We start from the raw sequence: 20,282 nt of genomic DNA, 5'->3' as shown, positions 1-20,282 counted from the left end.
TAGCCTACTCTTCAAAAAAAAATATTCAATATTTTTTGACCATCTCTATTAATAAAGGGATTAAAAAAAAAATGCTGTGCTTCAGCATTTCAAAATGGTACCTAAAAGAGAAAGTGGTGTTCCTGCTACTGCCAGAGGAGATCCAGCTTCTTTTCAATGTTCATTTAAACCTGTACTGTATAGAATATATCTATTGTATTTATGCCCTCAAATAATGGAGGGATTTTCGGTGACTGCATGTGCATTTACTTAATATACACTAGTGGGAGACTTATACCCAGAGGAGGCAAGAGAATCTCTGACATAAAGTAAGGAAATTTGTTAGGAAAGTTCATGGACAACCTTAAAATTAAATATGTTTAGAAACCAACTTATCCAGGATATAGAGGGTTAAAATACACATACTATACCTCCAAAGTCATACTTAAAAATAAATAAATAAATAAATAAACAAACATAGAGAGCATTTTGATGTAATGCATCAAAACTCAGACTTAAAAATTCCTAACCTGGTAACACTTTTTGGTATTAGTGAAGTTTTGCTCAGGTTTGTAGCACTGATTTTTGATGTTGGACTTAAACAACACGCATTCTGAGTATCGTCATCAAACTCTAGAAATGAGTTTGCAAAAATAAAAATATTACCCTTTGGGAGCAAAAAGCTCTGTCTCAGAACTCCTACCTCTCTTTTGTCTGGCATTGGGACTGGAATTCCTGTTTTTATTGTTAGACGTTTCCACATTTGATGTCTCGGATTTGTTTTCATATATGTTTGATGATTTCCTGCTATACCTTTGGACAAAAGAAATACAAAAATAGTTACATTCCTGCTTAATACCCAATGGAGCACTCAGATATTAGCACTAAGCATTCTTTGTTACAATAAGATGTTGAAACTTTAATTTATGGAGTAAAAGGCAGGTTTTAAAACTGTGTTCTATAAAAATCTGCATCTGTGTAGGCATGTATGGTGGAAGAAGCTATTCTGGCCCTTGCCTCCTTTCTCCTTTTACAAGTCCAGCAGATTTGGAAGGAAGAGGTGAGAAACTGGGTTAGAAAAGAGGACCCCAGTTCTCTGTTCTTTGAGGTGTGAATGTATTTGACCCCAGGAGAGAAATGTGTACTGGATGGTCATGTAGAGGTCATAGCATGTGTAGAGAAACATACGGTTTCCATTGGCTCCAGGATCTCCCAACTTCTGTTTCTTCTTTGAAAACATGAATCCAAGTGGGATATACCTATATACAACTGAACCACAGACCAGGGGATCTTTCTTGCCAGATTTGCACAGGTACTTTGCCATCTGTAACGGGAATGAGCCCCCTGCCGCAGGTTTGTAGGGCATTAGAGCTGCAAGGTTCTTATCCTCTTTTTTTTTGCAAGTGCCTGGTGGTTTAGTTTGTGTGTTTGACTGTTATCTTTGGCAGACTGGATGTTCCACCCATGTCGTTATTTCTACACACTTGAAATACTCTGTCCCAAAATGCTCATTACTAACATGTATCAGCAATTACATTGCTGTTTACAGTTAACATATGAACTTTTCTTCTTAATGTTCATGGTGTCTGTCTTGCTGTAAGAGAAAGTCCAAGTTATCATTAAAATCTTCAAAACATTTGGAGATCCATGAATACATGTACCTTTTATAAGTACAAGCATACATAAGTACAGTGTGGGACTGCTTTGTATTTGAACCTCTGACCTGTTTCTGATGGAACATTAATGGAGGTCTCTGTTACCTCCTGCACTAAATCAAAATATGATTTTGCAGCCTGATGTCAGATACAAAATGGGGCTCAAAATAAATACGGGAACAAATCCAAAGCACACTCACATTTCCTTATTCTTTTTTCTCTGTTCCTTCTCATCTAGGCTGCGATATCTATGAAACATGCAGCTGACAGAGTTAAAGATTTACAGCTGTGAGAAAGACAGGAAGAAAACACACCAGCTTCTTTGAAACAGAATCTGCAGTAAAATTCCTAGTGTCTATCTGTGTGCACAGGATATTTTTACATGGATGTGTGACTTAATCAGTTATTTCCAAGAAATCAGAGAGTTAAAACATTAGAAATATATTCTATTTAAGCTGTTTATGTTTAATAGATTAGAAAACAATAAAAAGGGATCATTTTATTATTACTAAAATGCAGCAACCATCCCTTCAGAGGGATACAGCAGCAATAGATACCACAGGACATCTCATTTCAGGATTAAATAGTGAAACTTTGGGGAAGAATTTACAGAGAGAGATTTTAAACAGACTGAGCAGGATTTAGGGACATGTGATAACCACCTGGATCAAAGGCTCCAGCTCTAAGTGTTTATTTTGCAGAGACCCCAGCTCCAATTCTGAGTCAGCCCAGCCCTGGCTTAGCTCATGGAATTACATTCCCAAGTGTTGCCACAGCATGTAAACAAATAAAAAGGACTGTCAGTGAATGGATGTGGCTTGGGGACGGGGTTGGAATTTTCTGCAAAAAGATTTCCCCAGTGTGACAGTATAGGTTTGATAATTCCCAACAAGCAATAGCCTTTTACACAAGGGCAACCAAGGAGAGGGTGTTCCAATGTTTAGATAACATCTCGCTAATTAATTAGCCTCCAACTTCTGGCAGAGCACTGATGATGCTGGCTGCTGTTTGGCTAATACTACCTTCCACTAGCTAAATAACAGCACCTTTCACAACCGGCGCTGCTTAGTCATGCCAGTCACAAACACAGACTATGCACAGGCAGGTGGCTGTCACAAAGCCTAGCTTCTTCCTTCCTTGCCTTGCCTCCACCCAGCTTCCCAAAACAGGCTGCAGAAGGAGCTCCACAGTCTGAAGAATCCACTGTTTCTCATCAGCCACTGCAGAGGCATCTCACGCTGCAGTTCCTCTGCCCTTGCTCTTGTTGGAGACACATTACAGAAGATCAAGGTGGCTTCAGCTTACAACAGTCAGTAAGACATGCAATGGTACTTCGTGTTTTGCTCTCTCATGAAGTCTTACCATATTTTCCTGTCCTTTAAAACAACCCAGCATTTGGAGTGGAAGCATCTAACCTCTCTTTCTCTGGGGGGGTTGGTAGAGTGAGGACAAGCATTCATTTTTTCTCTGGTTTAATCCACTGTAGGATAACTATCTAATCACATGGCCTTTCCTCCTGGAGTTAATTAATTTCCTGCTGTCATATTTTGTCTATAATTTCTACTTTGAAAATTCTCACTTTAATAGCCTTGTGAGAGGGATATACATCTGGATTGATCTGAAACCTTTTTGTGATTACTGGAACATTTTTTTCCTTCTATCTCAAGGGTGGTTTTGCTGAAAGATTTTCATCTTAAACCTTTTCAGCTTAAACTCCAAACAAAGCATCTCTGAAATATAACCAAGCCTAGAGAGAATGTAATGCAGAATTAACAGAACTGTATCTGTTTAAAATTTCTTGCATTGAATTGCACAGCTCTCAAAGACTGGTTGTGTTACCTGGGATCTCTTGGTTTAGTTTGTCCTGCTAAAGCAATCACAAGGAAACATTTACAGTGGTTATGCCATGCCAATTCACATATTAAACTTGCCCAGCAATTGGGTCATTACAAAGATTTGCTGACAGCTCCATTTAACATCCTGAAAATGTTCCAATATCTAAACTTCAAGTTAATTGGGAGCATATGGTTCTTTTGCAAAATCAAATGATGATCTTTGAAATGAATTCTGCATTGCAATTTTGAGTTTCCCCATGAGCAAAACCCTTACTTGCCTTTACAAGCCTTTGAAGAATACAAAGACAATTTAGTAAGTTTGTACCCTGGAAGCTAAACAGAACACTAAGAATTGATGTCCTGCAAAGGCACAAAGGCACAGAAAAGACATCTTCCTGATATGCCATGATAGCTGTAGTTACCTGGTTATATTGGAGGAATTCATCGGTGCATGGTATACACTCTCAGTGATTCTTTGGTGTAATTGACTTGCTTCTGTTAAAAAAAAAATAATAAAAAAAAATGTTAAAAGAAATTTCTCTGGATCGTGTAAGTTGCTTCCTTACTTGTGTAAAAGAAAGAAATAAAAAAGAGGAGAGGAGATGGGATAACTGATTGATAGTCATATTTAAAACAATCGCTGCCCTCATACTTTCCCATATACAGGGAAAAAAAATCAATCACAAAGTAAAGCAAAGAATGGGAACAGTTGCTGTGTGCTTTCATTTGTGTGGAAGGAGATCTTTTGTGTCAGTCTTGAGAAGGCACAGAGTGAAGAACGGGACCCCATCTCCTGACATGCTGATGTAAATGGATGTTTCTAATGTTGCGCTTGAGAGGAAGAACAGACAGAAATCACGTTTCTCAGACTAATTGTGAGTGGAATAATTATTCATACACATGGGTTTAAATCCCAGCAATGCTGCAATCTCCCAACTCATCCTTGCATAGAAGATCTGTTCTTGCTAATTTCACTGGTAGTACTGGACAATGCTAGAACTTATCCCAGCTCCACGATGTCACACACAGCTACAGAAGGAAAGCAATATCATCAGATCAGCTGTGTCCTACCTCTGCATGCCTCCAGTTGTCCTGTCAGGACTTTGCGAATCTCTGAAATCCAAGTGTTTTTCAGCTCAACAGAAGATGCCTGAGAATACAAAAGGAAAAGACAAAGCAGATCTAGTTAAAGCATGTTGTCAGTTCCTTGGATGCCCTGACCTACATTTGCTCTTGGTTTCACCTAGGAATGAACCCTTTTAAGATCAAAAGAAAGCAAAGGCCACTCTTTGAGATGGAATGGCTACCATAATCCTAAGGTCCAGTCTTTGCCTTTCTGTCCAACCCACTAAATAATTTTCCATTACTTTGCTTTCTTTTTTTGCCCAAAGTTGTATTTCCACAATGACATATTGGTAATTTTAGTTCCAGAATAACTGTACAGGACAATTATAGTCACAACGTTGAAAACTTCCTTAAAAGTAATTCTATTAAACGGAAACATAGTCCTTAGAAATAAAGGATTGTCGTTACCTGAATGATATAGACTTCTTCCCTGCCATTATACCAGATCTCAAACTTCTTGTTATCTCCTTTTACATTTTCTGTAATGCCCACAGTGCTCATCTGTTTGAAAATAGAAAAGAAGAAGCTGGACTCTGGAAAATGTCAACAGTCTTTAAATTCTGTCTCCTCTGAGATGCATTTTTAAAAGACTACATTCATTTCTGCACCTTAGGGAGTCATTAAAAACAAAAATTTAGAACATGTATTTCTCAATTTATGATTTATCACTCATCATCTTAATTGTCACAGGCAAAATAAAATAACAATTAACAAAAATGCTCAAAAGTAACACTGGCTACTATCTGACCATGGGTTTATCCTCTTTGCTTTGTTCGCTTCATACTGCAGGTTGGTTTTCAACACTATGTTGACTCTTGTCCACCTACAGAAAATTTCAGTTTGAGGTTTTCAATTTCCTGTCAGTGATTTGTTCTGCCTATAGGCAGAACAGATTTCTGAGTCCACGCAGTCATGCTCCTCTCTAAGGGACACTAGGCAGGAACACGCAAGGTGCCAGTTTGTAGTGAGTTGCAAAACCAACATCTGGAATTGCAAGACATATGGCTGGATCTGTCTCCAAACTGAAACTAAAACAGGAGCTTCCATTTACTCAGGGTTGCAAGATAGTTCCAGATATGGCTACATTCTCCAGCTCTCCACATGGAAACCTCCCTATATTGTGAGAGCCAGATTTATTTTTCCCCCTTTCCCGTTACCACATTTATTACCTTTAATGAATTTTTAAAGCTGTACGAAGCCGTCTTCTCATGACCATCTGTGTTCTCCTCTCGTTTCTTGCAGAAAAGCAGCATCTTGGTGTAGAGGAACAGGTGCCTCTGCATCGGTTTGAATCTAGCCAAGTCCTTCACCTTGTTGTGACCCTTCTTGTGGTCAGTCCACACATTGAAGGAACCTTGCATCAGCAGCTTACCAAGCTCACTAACATCCCCCTAGCAGGCAAGGAAACGAGAGAACCTACATTATGTTCAAACTAGGGCAATCTCAAGCACAGTCCTTTCCTCTAGTGCTGGTTAAGTTTCCAGGCTGAGGCATGTGCCTAGGCATTCCTTGTATGGGAGAGCAGACGTGTTACATCTGCAAGCCCATCTGCTCATATCTGCTGCCTAAACCTGTGTGGTTTATTCCTATCACCATTAACCCACTGTTTTCTATGTCCATAATTCGCAGTTTGTCTCACCATTCACAGTTAGTGTCTAAGGTCTGTCTCAGGACCTCTTTAGATCTGACACACTGGTTGTCCTCTGATGACCATGGAAGTGTCTTTTTCTGACAAGAATTGGGTTTCACAACTCCTGATCCCAAAGCAGTATGAAGACCAATGCAGTCCAGATATCCAAACAAATGCCTTAGCTCTGAAAGATCCAGGTTCAGTTTCTTCTCTGCTATGAGCTTCTGATGTATGCATCCCTGGACAAGAACTGGAAAGACATTTAGATGTCTGGAGACAGACTGGTGCTCAGAGGTATGTAGGTATGTAATTCCCTCCTGTTGCAAAACAGCATTTAAAAGCTTTGACAATTGTTTCTTAGCTCACCATCTGCAAGCTATGCAACTCTCTACAGCCTTGGGCAAAGAGCGAGTAAATGCACCAAAGAGCCCTAAAAGTATCTGAGGGAGAGTGAAACTATAAGCAGGAAACAGAGCTTTCTGAGTTAAAGCCATTGTCTGAGGACAGTACCACTTATGGGGAAATACTTCAGTGGATGTAAATGATATTTGGCTCAGATGCCAGCAGCACAAACAAGTATAGCTCAGTTCATTACTAAAGAGCATAGTAATATGTGGATAGAGGACATGGCAGCATCTACATGGTAATGGGCTTTAGAACTAATGATGAATATAATTATGCTAATGGCAAGTTTTTCTTGGAGTGCTTTGTATAAGTAGTTTAGGGAATAAGCTTGGTTCATTATTAAAGGACATATTTTCAGCATTGCTATGTTCTGTTGATTATAAGGTAAAGATGTTGGCTCTGAGTGGGAATGATTTCTTAAAGCATGGAGTGCAAATTGGTCTCTCTCACACTCCCCTTCTTCTAACCTAGATCCAACTGCAAAATGAGGGTTTGTTGAGGTACTTCTCCACTTCATATCAGGATACTATGAGACTCTCCAAAAGACTCAGTCATTTCTATAATATAACCATTTGCCATTTCTAATACAGAGTTTGGTTTTCCTGCATACAGGACTGTATGTTTGCATCTACGTGTGCAGGCTGGTGTAAACCACAAACCTGCGGAAAGCATATTGATGAAACAGAAAGCTAAATCAAAAATACGCATTTCTTTTTTTTTTTTTTTTTTTTTTTTTTTTTTTTTTTTTTTTACAGTGTTGAGAGCTTCCTGTCATTCCAGCTACTGTTTAATACAGCACTGAGATCCAGAAGCTCAGTTCAACTTTTGTGGTAGATATGCCTCTTCAGTCTTGGGTCTAGAATTGGGATTATAGCAACAGAAATGGGAGGCCACAACTGCAGAGAGAAAGAGGATGAATGGGGATGGCAGTTTGCAGCAATTCTACAAAAGACTTTGAATACTAGCCTACAAAACCTGGACCCTTGTCTTCAGTGTGGGCAGAAATACAGAGAGGAGGACACCATTCCTGGGAACTTGTGCTAGTGGACAGTGATATTTTGTCCTAAAGAAAGTTTATTTAAGGTGAATGATTTCATCATTATCTCAGATATAATTATTTCCTGTCAGAACAATACACTGCATTTCATGCTTATGGAAGATAAGAGATACGTATGAATGGCTCAAGTGCTGCATAGCTAATGGACAAACTACCCAGGCCAAATTGAATACAAATAAACATTTTGAATACATGAAGATTTATTAAGATGATAGTAGGAAACATCTCTGAAAGTTCTGCTCTCCAAGCTTTACTTTACACTTTTAGTGGCTTTGAAAAAAAGAAAAAAAAAAGGAAAAAAAAAGCCCAAACCTTCCATATTGACAATTTCTTACATAAGAGTTCAGCTCCTCAAGACTGTATGTGCACAGCTCCAAGAAACAGAATTGCCTATGCAATTAGGAGCATTCATCAGCTGCCACAAAACCTGCTTTTCCACTGGCATAATATCCATCTCTGAAAGGTGTTTTAGGCAAGTATTTCTACCATGCCTGTGTGGGCATTGTAGACTCCACAAGGTGGGGTGTGGCTTTATGAGCAATGGGAGGTGTTGATTTGGCATCAGACCTGAGCACCAGGGATTGGGGTAATGGGGAGAAGAAAGTATTGGATTCATGTACTTTTACACTTTCACCCCATTTAATAATCATGTAACAAACCAGCTCAGGAATGCTGTCAGCATTAGGCTACACATCCAACCGTGCTGTACCTTTTCACATCTTTCAGTCCAGGCAATAAAGCAGAGGTAAATGTCTACTACTATCGGGGCTACTGCCTGGCATTTCATGGAAGTCTGAAAAATCCAAAAGTAGAAGGGGAAAAGGGACTATTTTTAAAGAATTCTTTAAGAATTCTTGTAAAGAATTTCTATTAATAAAAAATTCAAGAATTTTCAATGGCAGAAATAGCCAGGTGCTGGATTTGACCTTGTTTGTTGGAGAAATTAAAAAACCAACAAACTATATCTATCCAGCCAACAAATTTGAATATAGTAGGCTTCTCCTACATGAAGAAAAACTGGAAAAACTGAAAATTAGATGGAAAATTTATCAACAAGATACTGCTAATTTAAACAGAGAAGGAAATTTTCATGCTATATTATTAATCTAAACCCAGCTGTCAGTGTGAAGACATAGTAAAAGACCCCATGGATCAACTTGTAATCCATGCAACCATGCATAATCAACTTGGTGCAGCTTGTAGCTGTACAGAGGACTGGAGTAAAGTCTATGCTTTACTTAAGTTTCTCAGGTTCGGGAGACCTAAACTGTGCTTAATACCTGTGGTGTTTCTCCAATCCACAGGAACTACAGCTAGTCTATGTGTTTACTAATATAATGAGGTGGCCACCAGTTCACATTCAACTCAGTACAGATACTTCAGGATAAGAACTCATATCCTCATTTTAAATATAATGCACAACCCACAGGAGCACCTCCAACTGTGTACAGCAGTGGATCTAAAACGAATAGCTAAGCATGCATTTAAATTCATTTATAAAATAATGCTGATCTAATAGGCATTATTTATTCAGCTACCAGGTGCAGATGCACTTGAACAAAAGGGAGAAATATAGAAATTAAAATTCCTGAAGGCACTCCATCCTGCAAAACACAAAATAAGTCTTGCCACCCAGACACAGTCAGTACAGACTGTGCATATCTTCTGGCAGTCACATTCTGCACAGAATGCTGTTTTTCTGGTGCTCAGACTAAACCCCGTTACTCTGATATAATAGTTCTTTCAACCAGGCTGTTCTGTGTGTTTTTCCTTGACATTTTCACCCTGCAGCTATTTCAAAATGGGCAATCACATCACCCTCAGGCCTCATTTCACCAGACATGTTTCTCTTTTACACGTCAATCACTTCCACTTCTCACTCTAGCGTTCATTTTCTGAAGGCAGTACTGGATGTTGCAAGTCATATGACTTTAGCGGAGCTTCAGTAGAGAGATATATACATTCATGGCCTTTTATTTGTACTGTGACTGTTATTTCACATTTCAGATAATGAATTTGCCAGTCACTGGGGTGGATTCTATTACCCACTTTAAATGGAAGCCAAATTTTCCTCCCTAAGAGCAAAAGATTTGGAAATGTTTGACTTGCATTGGGGTCATAGACAGTTCCAGCAAATTTCTTAAGTTACGTCAGTCACGCTTGCTGCCTCTCACCTACAAATGAGTTCTGTGTGTGATTACTCATATGGATTGCATTTGTACTGCTTCCTCCCCACATTCATCATCCATCCCCATGTTGACAGAGAAGTTAACATGTCTTTCTGGTCACTACAACGTGCCACTGAGAGACATCCTTCAAGAATGTGTCACAGGTTCCTGCAAAGTGTACCAGCCATGGGCACAGCATGATCAGTGATGACATGAACATTGTATGGATCAAGACAACAGTAAGAACAACAGTAAGAACAACAATAAATAATACCTCATATCCTGTGATAGCTATCTGGTGCATGGAGTCATTTACTGACTTGATGATATCAAGCACTGTGGCCAGGGCCTCTTCCAGTTCAGCAGTACCCTCTGAATTCTTGCTACACTTCAGCATTTCCTGATTAAAAAAAGATGAAAAAAAATACTTGAAAAGTTCTTATACCTGAAGCCACCATAACACAATCCTCCCTGAAGTTTGTGCTGCATAGACAGATTAGCAGACATGTAGGATAAAATAAAACAGGACATTTACCAGGATTGTCATTGAGGATGGACACTTTGAGCTTTTTCATATTTTCAAGTTTTATGGGTTCATTAAAGATGAGATAGGACCATTTTGATACATTTACAATGATCTTTTGCACATCACAGAATTACATCCTGTCTTTTCACTCCATACCTCCTATAAAAAAAACAACTCAAACTTAATACAATGATTTCTGGTGTTACAGAATTCACTGTTTCCCTTTGTAATTTGTTCCAGGAGATATGTATCCCCACTACTAAGAATATAAATTATTTTCTAGTCTGAGTTTGTCAGACTTGATGTTCCAGTCATTAGGTCTTAACAAGCTCTTGTCTGCTAGATAAAGTCTGAATGGGAAGAAGTTGGTTCCTGTATAGATGCTTAAACTGTGGTCAAATCATCTCACAAATCTCTCTTCCCTAAATTACGTGAAGCTTTTTTAATCTATGAAACATCTTATTCAGATGTTAACTTTTTGGTGGAGGAAGTAAGAAAGATTACCATAAATCCTCCCCACTTCTTATTCTCTACCTCTTCACTATGAATTACAGATCTACATTTGCAAATGTGACAACCTTTTTTAAGGGACAGTCATTTCACAGAACAATGCTGCCATCTAGAAAAAAAATATTTAAATATTATATTCTGCTTGAAATGATGGAAGTCATTCTATCTTCCATCCTCTTGGACAAGAAACAAAACTGGACAAGTTAAACTACATGTGCCCAAAACAAGGAAATTAACAAACAATACCTCTTGAGGGCTCCGTTTCTGTAATCACTTCACATAGAGAGATCCTATTTAGAATTCCAAGTATTTAGGGCCAACTATTTACTTAGCCTGGCAGAGCTCCTTATGAGTATGACTTTTCTTATTTCTACATGTGTTTTTTACTTGAAGAGTTCTAGTCATAGCTCAGGACCTAGTTCTCTTCCTGGAACCAACAAATATAATTTATGCAAATCCTGAAAGACACATCCTCTGCCTACAGAGGAGCTTGAACCTTATTCAGATGCACAAATTTGTGTTTTGTTTGTTTTTTTACTTTATTGCATAGGAAGAACTACTTGCCAATGAGTATCAACCTGAAATCAGAAACAGACTGGGAAAAAAAAAAGTATCTGGGGAAAAAGGGTTAAGAGATCCACATCTGGTTGGTACAGTCTTGAGAAGTCATGAATCTCAAAGGACTTGGAAGATACCATGATTATACCACAGAATCTGAAACCAAAGCCAATCAGGATTCCCACCACCGAACGGAGAAAGTAATTTGACTGTAACTAAAAGAAGTAGCATTATTGACTATTGACACCCACAGTGACCTATGATTTTGATGCTTGGAATCTGCATCCACTATTCAGTGGAAAGAATAAACATATTAGCTGTTAGACTTTTTTGTTATTATTATTATTATTCACTATTGACTTGTCCGTGCCCTATACATCTGTCAGTGGTATGAAAAAAAAGTGTTTTGTTGGATGCAAGTTTGAGTTCAGAAATGCAAAATGTAAAGAAACCAAGAAATAAAGTGTTGCAATAATAGGACATGACTAAGAACTGGACAGTAAATTTAGTTTTCTTTCCCTACACTGGCCACAATGCCAATAGAAAGCATGCCCCAGAAATATATCCAGCAATGAATCAAGACTCCAGTTATTTTTCCCTCATCATTTTCATGGTATAAATGGCCATATATGGACATGTATGACCATATATGGCCATTTACATGATTCTCATTCAGGTACATCATTTTCAGCCATATTTGGAAAAAAAAAAAAAAAAGTAGTTTTTGCAAAACCAAAACAGCAGGAGTCTGTCCCCAGATATCTGGACAACCAGGGTTTGGAGGCTAAAAGCCTCTTATGGTACCTGTTGCACAATTTCTAGGACCAGTATGGATCCCTGTAGTCTGCATCCTTATAGAGGGACTACAGGTTTTAATATTAGCTGAACTGATTGAAACCAGAGGGTTGCAATCAGAATTAAAACTAGTCTGCCTCTTGCACACCAAGGCACACAGTTGAGGCACAAAAGTTGTTGCCAATTTTTCACACTCCCATTTTCCTACACTCCTAAAATCTCCTGCTGCCAGGGACTTAGTGCACCATCTTCACAGATCTCATAATCCCTGACAAATGAAATGTCCTTGCCAAAGCGTTGTTCCTATGTACAAAACTGGTCTGACCAGCTTCAGCTCCAATGGCTGTAACCCATTTTGCTTGAGAATTTTACTCCTTGATTTGATCTTATGTTTATTCACAGTCGTATTCCAAATTAAAAGTAGAATCTGGTTTACTCTTGCTCTTCTGAACACCTTGACATTTTCTCCTTTCTCCCTTAAGAAGAAAGCTTCAAAAAATGTTTTAAAAATGTTTTCAAAAATACTTTCAAAAAAGGGAGCCAAACTTATTTCTGGATTAAGTTGATACAAAGGTACTGGTGTCAGCACCCTTCTTAATAACCTCCTTCAATTTCTGGATTCTAGAGTTTTGCATAAAATCAGTAACAAGGCACAGAAATACTGCACAAGTGAATAACCAGACAGATCATCACAAGCTGACATAATTTAGCCAGTGCCATGATAGCTATTAGCAAAAAAGATTAGAGCCTAAAACCCTCAATGCAAATTTCACACTAGATTTTGTGACAGTACAGAGCACTGCATTAAGTCCAGATGCTTCAAAACAGCATGTAATTCATCTTCACTGCCTTCCCATAAGGAAGAGAAGCAAACATTGGCTATGTTTAAGAACTGAGGAGATGAAGACAGGAACTTAAGCCACCATCTTCAAAAAGTTTAATTGGCCTGAGAGTATCTATTTCCTGTTGCTCCATTCAGGCCAAAATTTCAAGTGTGGACCACTCACAGTTCCAACCAAATGAAAACTGAGGTTTCTATATACATCCTGTGGAAAATTTACAGACAATTTGTTCCTAGTTGGGTCTTCAAAATGTAGGCACCAAAAAGGAGTAGATCATTCTGAAAGATCTGAGTCACAACTATGGGTAAACAGTAGGTTCAGAGAGCTGGAAGAGTTCTGTTAAATAGGGTTGGATGTTAGAGGATTTGGAGCATTAGTTCCTGTTACTGTTTTCCAGTAAAACCACACTGACCCAATAAAACCATTTTCAATTTCTGTTAAAAGATAATTAAAATAATAAAATACTTGCTATATAACATATGCTATTTTGTTTTCCCAGTGAAGCAATAAAAGTTCTTATCAAGGGAGGTCCTTTCTTTGACTCTGTTACCATTTTACAACTTAGAATTACAAAGTATTTGTTGAAGAAGCGAGAGAGGATTTATTTCCAGGTAGTCCTTCAGACAACAACACTGATATGCAATTATTTAGGTAAAACAAGTATGCAATGGAATCCTTTGCACTCTCGTGGAGAACTGACCTTTAATAGCAACTGGTACTTGGTGATTCTCTGGACTGGCTTTAAAAGATAAGCATCTAGTGAAAGCTTATGATCCAATTTACGTTGACATTCCTGTAAGAGATAACAGGGAAGAAAAATATCACTGCTCCTTGAAACCCAGGCAAGACACCAAGATCATTATCATTTGGTAATCTAAAATCAGTATGTCTGTGAATTAATTGAGAGAGAAATTTGTTCCATCTGCATAGTTTACAGGTTACTTTTGCCACAGTGAAAACATATCTAAACGAGAACTAATCAAAAGCTCAGCTTGGTGTCAAAATCTGGCGTGCCTTGCTCATGAGATTGCAATCATATGGGATTTGCAAAGAAGCCAGCAATTCTTTGGTTTGGCTATAGACTGAAGAACTGGGCTCCTGTCCAGGAACTATTCTATCTAACCTCCTGCAGAGAGCACATTGACACATACTGAGCACCTGCCATCAGGATAAGGATCATGCAGAAAAATCTCTATTTTTTCTCTAAATTTTCTACAGAAAAAGAAGAAGGAAAACACATTTGATGGTCTCCCACTGCTAGTCTGAAATGCAATTCCACCTGGAAAAAGATGCTGTCTCCACATTGTCTCCAGAGAGCTTCAGACCTTGGCTTGTTCTGACAATATTTTTCATATATTTGGAGGTCCTCTTTCTGCAAGAAAAGGAGATCTTAAGTAAGGCAAGAAGAAAGGATTCACAAAGCATCTGCCATGAGTCATACTTTTTCTTACCTGCCATCCTAACACATAGAAGTAATTAATTCATGGTCATAAGTCTGTATGTAAAAATGTACTGAAGCTACCAAACCTGCTCTTTACTTTCTTAAATTAAATACACCAAAAAATGAATTTTTCTCACTATTTGCACAAAGCAAGAAGACTGCAGACTGAAAGACACGTAGCCTAATTGCGAAACTGTTGTATTCCTGAGAGGGTGATTGATTATTTGAAAACAAAAAAAACACACAAAGTGGCAAGTTCGTCTTGCTGTTCTAGGTTAGGCAGGGAGAACTGCTTAAACTGTTCTATCCAAATTAGATGTGGTGGATTCTCTCGACCTGTATTTACCTTTGACTACACTACAGGTGCTCCCACTGAAGTCCACAGCAATATTTCATTGACTTCAGTGAAAACAAAGGCAATCGCTATGAAAGCCCAGGGAGATTTCAAGCTCCCTAGGTTATATGGATGGATCCCGACCGACAGATGTTCCTCTGCCAGATTGTTAGCTTGCTAACGACGAGCCCAACTAGCTCAGAAGCTACACCACCATGGAGCAGGACTGGCTGTGCCTGACCAGCTTGGAGCTTCTTATCTCTGCACCTAGCCTGGTGGGCATGACCTCAGTTAATGAACTGGTGCCAAAAATAAAGCCCAGGAATTCCTGGCTCTCTCCTCTGTGCTTTCAGGCCACTGGACAGTGCCTACTTACCCTTGCTACAGGGAAAACATTTTCTTTTTCATAGTTACTAGAAGAAAGCAGTATTGTTGGTATTTTCTTCTATAGCCCTTACTGGCGTCACCCTGATGAATCAGATATAAAAGCAGAACTGTGCCATGCAACACCTCACTGTGTCAAGGATTATGCAATCAAAAAGCTCCACTGCAACTTAATAGAATACTAATGGTGCTGTTTCAAAAGAAGCGTAGAGTTTTCTTCACCTAAATAGGATTGTTTGTACATGTTGCCTTGGAGGAAAGTTAGCAGGGGGTAAAACCCACAAAATTAAAATAATTAAAAAGGGTAATCAAGCATTACAATTTGTTCCTGGCCCATAGAAACCTAATTGGACAGGGCAAGAACAGAAACAGTGACAGTCAAGAGCAGGGGCAAAAAGACAAGTACCTGTTTGACATGAAGGAAAGGTAAAATGATCAACAACTCACCAGTAACCTGCCCTAGTGGAACTGCCCTGTGCCAACACAATCTACTGCTGCATGCATCAGTGACACCAGCTCAGGCTGATACCTAGATCTTTAGATCCAGTTTTTAATTTCTGTAATAGTGTGTATGTAAGGAATAGAACATTACTGATAAAATTATTAGGCTCAGACTCTAAAATTTCAAGACATAATTAATTATTTAGTTACTCAAATCCTAGCGTTAAATGTTTCACACATCTCTGTTTCAATATTCAGAGGTTCTGACTTCCCACTGGTACTTTCACACCATGCTCATCACGTTATGACTTTCCTTTCCATGATGAACTTGCATCCTGGAATCATAGTAAGATTTAACTCACAGTGCATTTCTGTGGCATACATGCACAGTTCCACTTATCTTTGTTGGCTGCTGCTTTATGAATATATTTTCTTTGAGATTAGAATTTAGCTCTTTGAATCCAACACCAAGGTTTCTGGTCAGGTGCTACAGTACTTTCACAATTCCTGTCAAATTATTCTCTTTTTCTATGGTTGCAATATGAATAAGTAATTGGTAATCCACAGTGAGTCACTCCTGCCAGGCACCTCACCTGGCATATGTTTGTAAGCTGTCTGACACACCTTTCGATTCTTCCCAAGCATTGTTGCTTTGGTTTAGTGACCTTTCCTTCTTCCCAGCCCCAGTTTTGGCAGACCAAACTAGAGCGTTCATCTTATTGCTGATATAGTGCTACAAGATCCATCCTGTGAGGCATTTCAGCACACACCTCATCTTTGAGCATCTGTGCAGTCTGTGCCACACAGAGCTTTAAGCAAGGTCAGGTACCTTCATGATGGTATTTACCCCAGGTACCACAGGGGTGAAGTTGAGCTGGCTTACTTGCAGTTTGGTTCACTTGATGATCATGCCCTAACAAGATCAGGCAAAGTGTGAGGGAGGACAAGAGGGGCATTTCTGTTTCATCTTGCACCTGATTTTGCTGCTGTGTTCCAGGAGAGAAGTCAGAGAGGAGAAATATGCTGGAACTCCATGTGCTGCTCCTGCCATCGCCTGAGAAGATGGGTTTGTATTTCTGGTGCCTGCTGACCAGGTGGCATTGGTGGAGGTGGGAGAATGGGTGGGGACATAGGAGGGGAATGACACATAGGGGATGGAGGGTCTCAGCCAGGCACCAGAGCGTCCCACTGCAGCTCTTGGAACACTTTCAAGCAGCTCTAGAATCACGGCTGGAAAGGTCCAGTGTGCTCAGACAGGATAATATTCTTCAAAAAGTACCAGTCTGTTTCTAATTACAGGCCCACCATGCTGTGATGGCAGGAAGGTTACACCGGGACAAAGGAGAAACAGAAGTGAATCTGCAACAACGTGAATTTCCTCCCAGAACCAGACATGGCTTTGAAGAGCAGCTGTTTCGGTTACCCCCGTGCCACGGCAAGAGCAGTCACAACTCATAGGGCAAGGCAGAAGCCTCTGCTCAGTGGGAAGACGCAAAAAGCTGCCAAACTGTGGGGAACACAAACACACAACCAGGCTTTTGTTTGTGCCTCCTAAAGGCAGTCCAACAGAAACAACAACTTTCTGGATTTTATGTGGCTTCTTCTAAAAACAGAACAGGAGGGGAAGCCTTTGAATCAAAGGTGCTTCTGTGTGAGCACAGACCTTTCAGGAGATAGGCTTCTGCCTTCTCAGCGCAAGATTTGAAATAGGGAAAAAGCAAACACAAAATTTAACTTCTTATTCATAACGTTTGGGGTTTGACTAGCCAATGGAAGCTGATAAGCAAATATGACAAGAGGGACTGATTTTCTTTCACCTGACACCTGAAGCACAGTTGTAGTGATGCTGATTTTACATTGGTAGAATAGAGAGGAGAACTGGGCTCAGCAGCAGTTTTGACAGAGAGAGACATAAGGTGCAACATTTAAACATGGAATTTGAACTTTCTTTAAAAGTTTTTTTTTTTAAATCAACATATACACTAGAAGAGTGGCAAATGCTAGATGTAGTGTGCAGTGGAAGCAAAAGGTACACTGACTACAGAGAAAAGAACAGATTTTCCCATTTTTCATTCCTCTTCCCTTTCCCATATGACACACAGGGTCTTATTCTAGCAGCTGCTTTGTCAGAGTATAAGAAAGCTGTAGCAACCCTCTAAGACAGGTTTTTCTTATTAGTAGGCACTCTGAATGAGTGCTAGACAAACAAGCACCTTTTGTTATGTCACAGGAAACAGTCATGCTAATGGGGGCATGACTGGGAGCTCCCAGAGGAGGTTGCTGCAGAATTCAGGCACTGGAAGCAAAGGCACAGGCATCTGACTAAAGCCACCACTTGAATGATAAACTGAAGCTTTGGGCCTTCTCATAAACTGAGCTCACTCTAAACAAACAGCTAACCCTCAGCACTTCATACAAGTGGGGAGAATCCCACTTGGTTGTTGAATTATGCGAACACGTAAAGGAATCAGCCCCAGGCTTATGGAGCTGGTGGAGTTTCACCACACAAGGAAGGTGGTAGACTCTACTGAACCGGTTGCAGGGGAGTAAGCTTCCTGAATGGTGCAGAGAAAAGAGAGAAGACAGAGATATCTGCAGTCTGAGAGCAATCTGCCATTAACTGTTCTCTCCTTATTTACTGTACGGTGGTGCCTACTGTATATTCAGGCAGGTCAAACACTTGGATCATTTCTTTTTTTAACCAGGGCTTACAATACATTGGTAAAATAACGGTAATAGATCCCGTCCTATAATAAACCAGATAAAGGTTCAGATTTGAAAATATACACCCATTAATAGTGGATTAATTTGTGAATATTTGCTTATATGAATTTCCCTCATTTGCACAAGCAATCAGAGTGAAAAGATAGGAGTAAGTCTGTAAGCATTGTAGGATAAGACCATAGATACTCATGCAAACCCTCAAAAGGATTGACTTACTCTTTTTAAAAAGCATCGGGCAAGAAGCTCAGGATTTTCAATGCAATTTTCTATTTCCTTAAGGAAAATCCTGCAAAGAAGAAAGGAAAGCAAACAATAATGGAACATCCTATTCACACTGCCATATAAACTTCCATATAAATAACTTCCATAACTTCCATATAAATCCAGATTAAAGTCTATGTTTTTGTAGTAAAAAGATTTAATGGGAGAAGCAACAATTCTGACACACAAATAAATATATTACATGTATTTTAGAAAATGGGATACAGTTCACAGCTGACTGCCCAAATCACCAATATTATCATGGTTTCATCTGCTCACAAACAACTCATACACCTGGTTCCTCTGGCTGTTGAGATTTATTTCCAATACGTAGCCCAAACACCCGCTTCCCATTTGGTTATAAGCATATTTCAGAGCAGCTAGAAAAGACAAAAAAGCTCTGTCAGATGCAGTTGTTTAATCAGCAAGCAATGAAAATGTGGGCTGAAGTCCAAAGACCGATGCAGTCACTGGCAGTCAATGCACTTAAGCCTTTAGGAAAAGAAAGACCAGGCTTGCAACAGGAGGGGAATTACATTGTCAACATAGAAGACATTCTTTCAAAATGATATGTAAATTGGAAAATATTTTTTCTACTATGTGTAAGTTACTCTGGTATAATAATTAAATTTGCAAAAGTTTGTTTGTTTTTCATTTTGTTCAACTGTTGCATCTTACAGGCAATCATTATTCAATATAATTAAATTCTCACCTTGACTACAGACAGGTTTACTTAATCAGGGCTAAGAAAAGCAGGAAATTAAAATAAGTGGCCTTAAGTTTTGTGTTTTGGAAGGGGATCAAAAAGAGCTTAATCTTGTCCATACTCGGTATTCTGTAGTTATGGGCACCAGATCAGGTATACGGTTTGCTGATGAATGTCCACAGTGCAGACAAGGCTTCTGGAGACGTTTTAGAACATGTGAACAATAAAATTCCTTAAGAAAAGTGCTCTCAAAAGTATCATGTCTTCTGCTGATGTGATACCAGAAATATAGGACAAATAACTAAGAAAATTTCAACACAGAGGCGCTTGGGCAGAGAAAGAACATCAGGACTTAGCCCTGTGACGTTTACCAGTGTACCAAGGGAGGTCATAAAATACTTGCCGCTAGGGACATTCAAAATTAATAATGCCAGGGGAAATCACTAGAAAATGCACGAAAAGGTATAAGCTTTCACAAAGAGATGAAATTGATGATCTCAGGGGTGTTGTCTACACATGGGTTTTATAGGACACACACAGAGGCAAAGTGAGGACGACTTTTCCTGCCTGTGTACATAAGAGTGTAACAAAGCACCCTATATAAAGGGATTAGAAGTGTCAGCAGCACCAGGAGCACAGGACAACCAGCAGTTCTCACGTGCCTGTTGTGGAATTCATAGATTTCCGGGAGGTTCCCAAAAAGAATTTCCTTCTTGTTCTGGAGCGTAGATGGAATCAGATGTACTAAGTTGGGATTGTCCATTTCTGAAGCATAACCCTGCAGAGGAGAGTTGAAAATAAAACCAGGCTATTTTTTACCAGGAAAGAAATACTGTCTGAGACACTAAAAAGCCCCAAAGCCTATGTACTTTTGGTTCTCAACAGAGCACACAAAGGCTTCTCCTA

The 20,282-nt window shown here is 39.2% G+C and overlaps 1 protein-coding gene across 4 annotated transcripts in view; it reads right to left on the bottom strand.

The window, feature by feature from the left end:
• Positions 1–20,282, bottom strand: part of MCF2L2 (MCF.2 cell line derived transforming sequence-like 2) — a 117,211-nt gene that overhangs the window by 15,932 nt on the left and 80,997 nt on the right. For all 4 annotated transcript variants that reach the window (XM_082766800.1, XM_082766799.1, XM_082766801.1 and 1 more), the window contains 10 exons: positions 20,039–20,154; positions 18,626–18,695; positions 14,365–14,457; positions 13,786–13,878; positions 10,129–10,254; positions 5,764–5,985; positions 5,003–5,095; positions 4,541–4,619; positions 3,892–3,964; positions 683–792 (listed from right to left, as the gene is read on the bottom strand). In XM_082766800.1, the coding sequence (XP_082622926.1) occupies positions 683–792; positions 3,892–3,964; positions 4,541–4,619; positions 5,003–5,095; positions 5,764–5,985; positions 10,129–10,254; positions 13,786–13,878; positions 14,365–14,457; positions 18,626–18,695; positions 20,039–20,154 (1,075 nt within the window). The remainder of the gene's footprint in view (positions 1–682; positions 793–3,891; positions 3,965–4,540; positions 4,620–5,002; positions 5,096–5,763; positions 5,986–10,128; positions 10,255–13,785; positions 13,879–14,364; positions 14,458–18,625; positions 18,696–20,038; positions 20,155–20,282) is intronic.

The sequence above is a fragment of the Aythya marila genome (assembly GCF_965140915.1).
Source record: "Aythya marila genome assembly, chromosome: 9".
In the NCBI taxonomy this organism is placed as follows: Eukaryota; Metazoa; Chordata; class Aves; order Anseriformes; family Anatidae; genus Aythya; species Aythya marila.
This window is presented reverse-complemented; position numbering and strand designations above follow the sequence as displayed.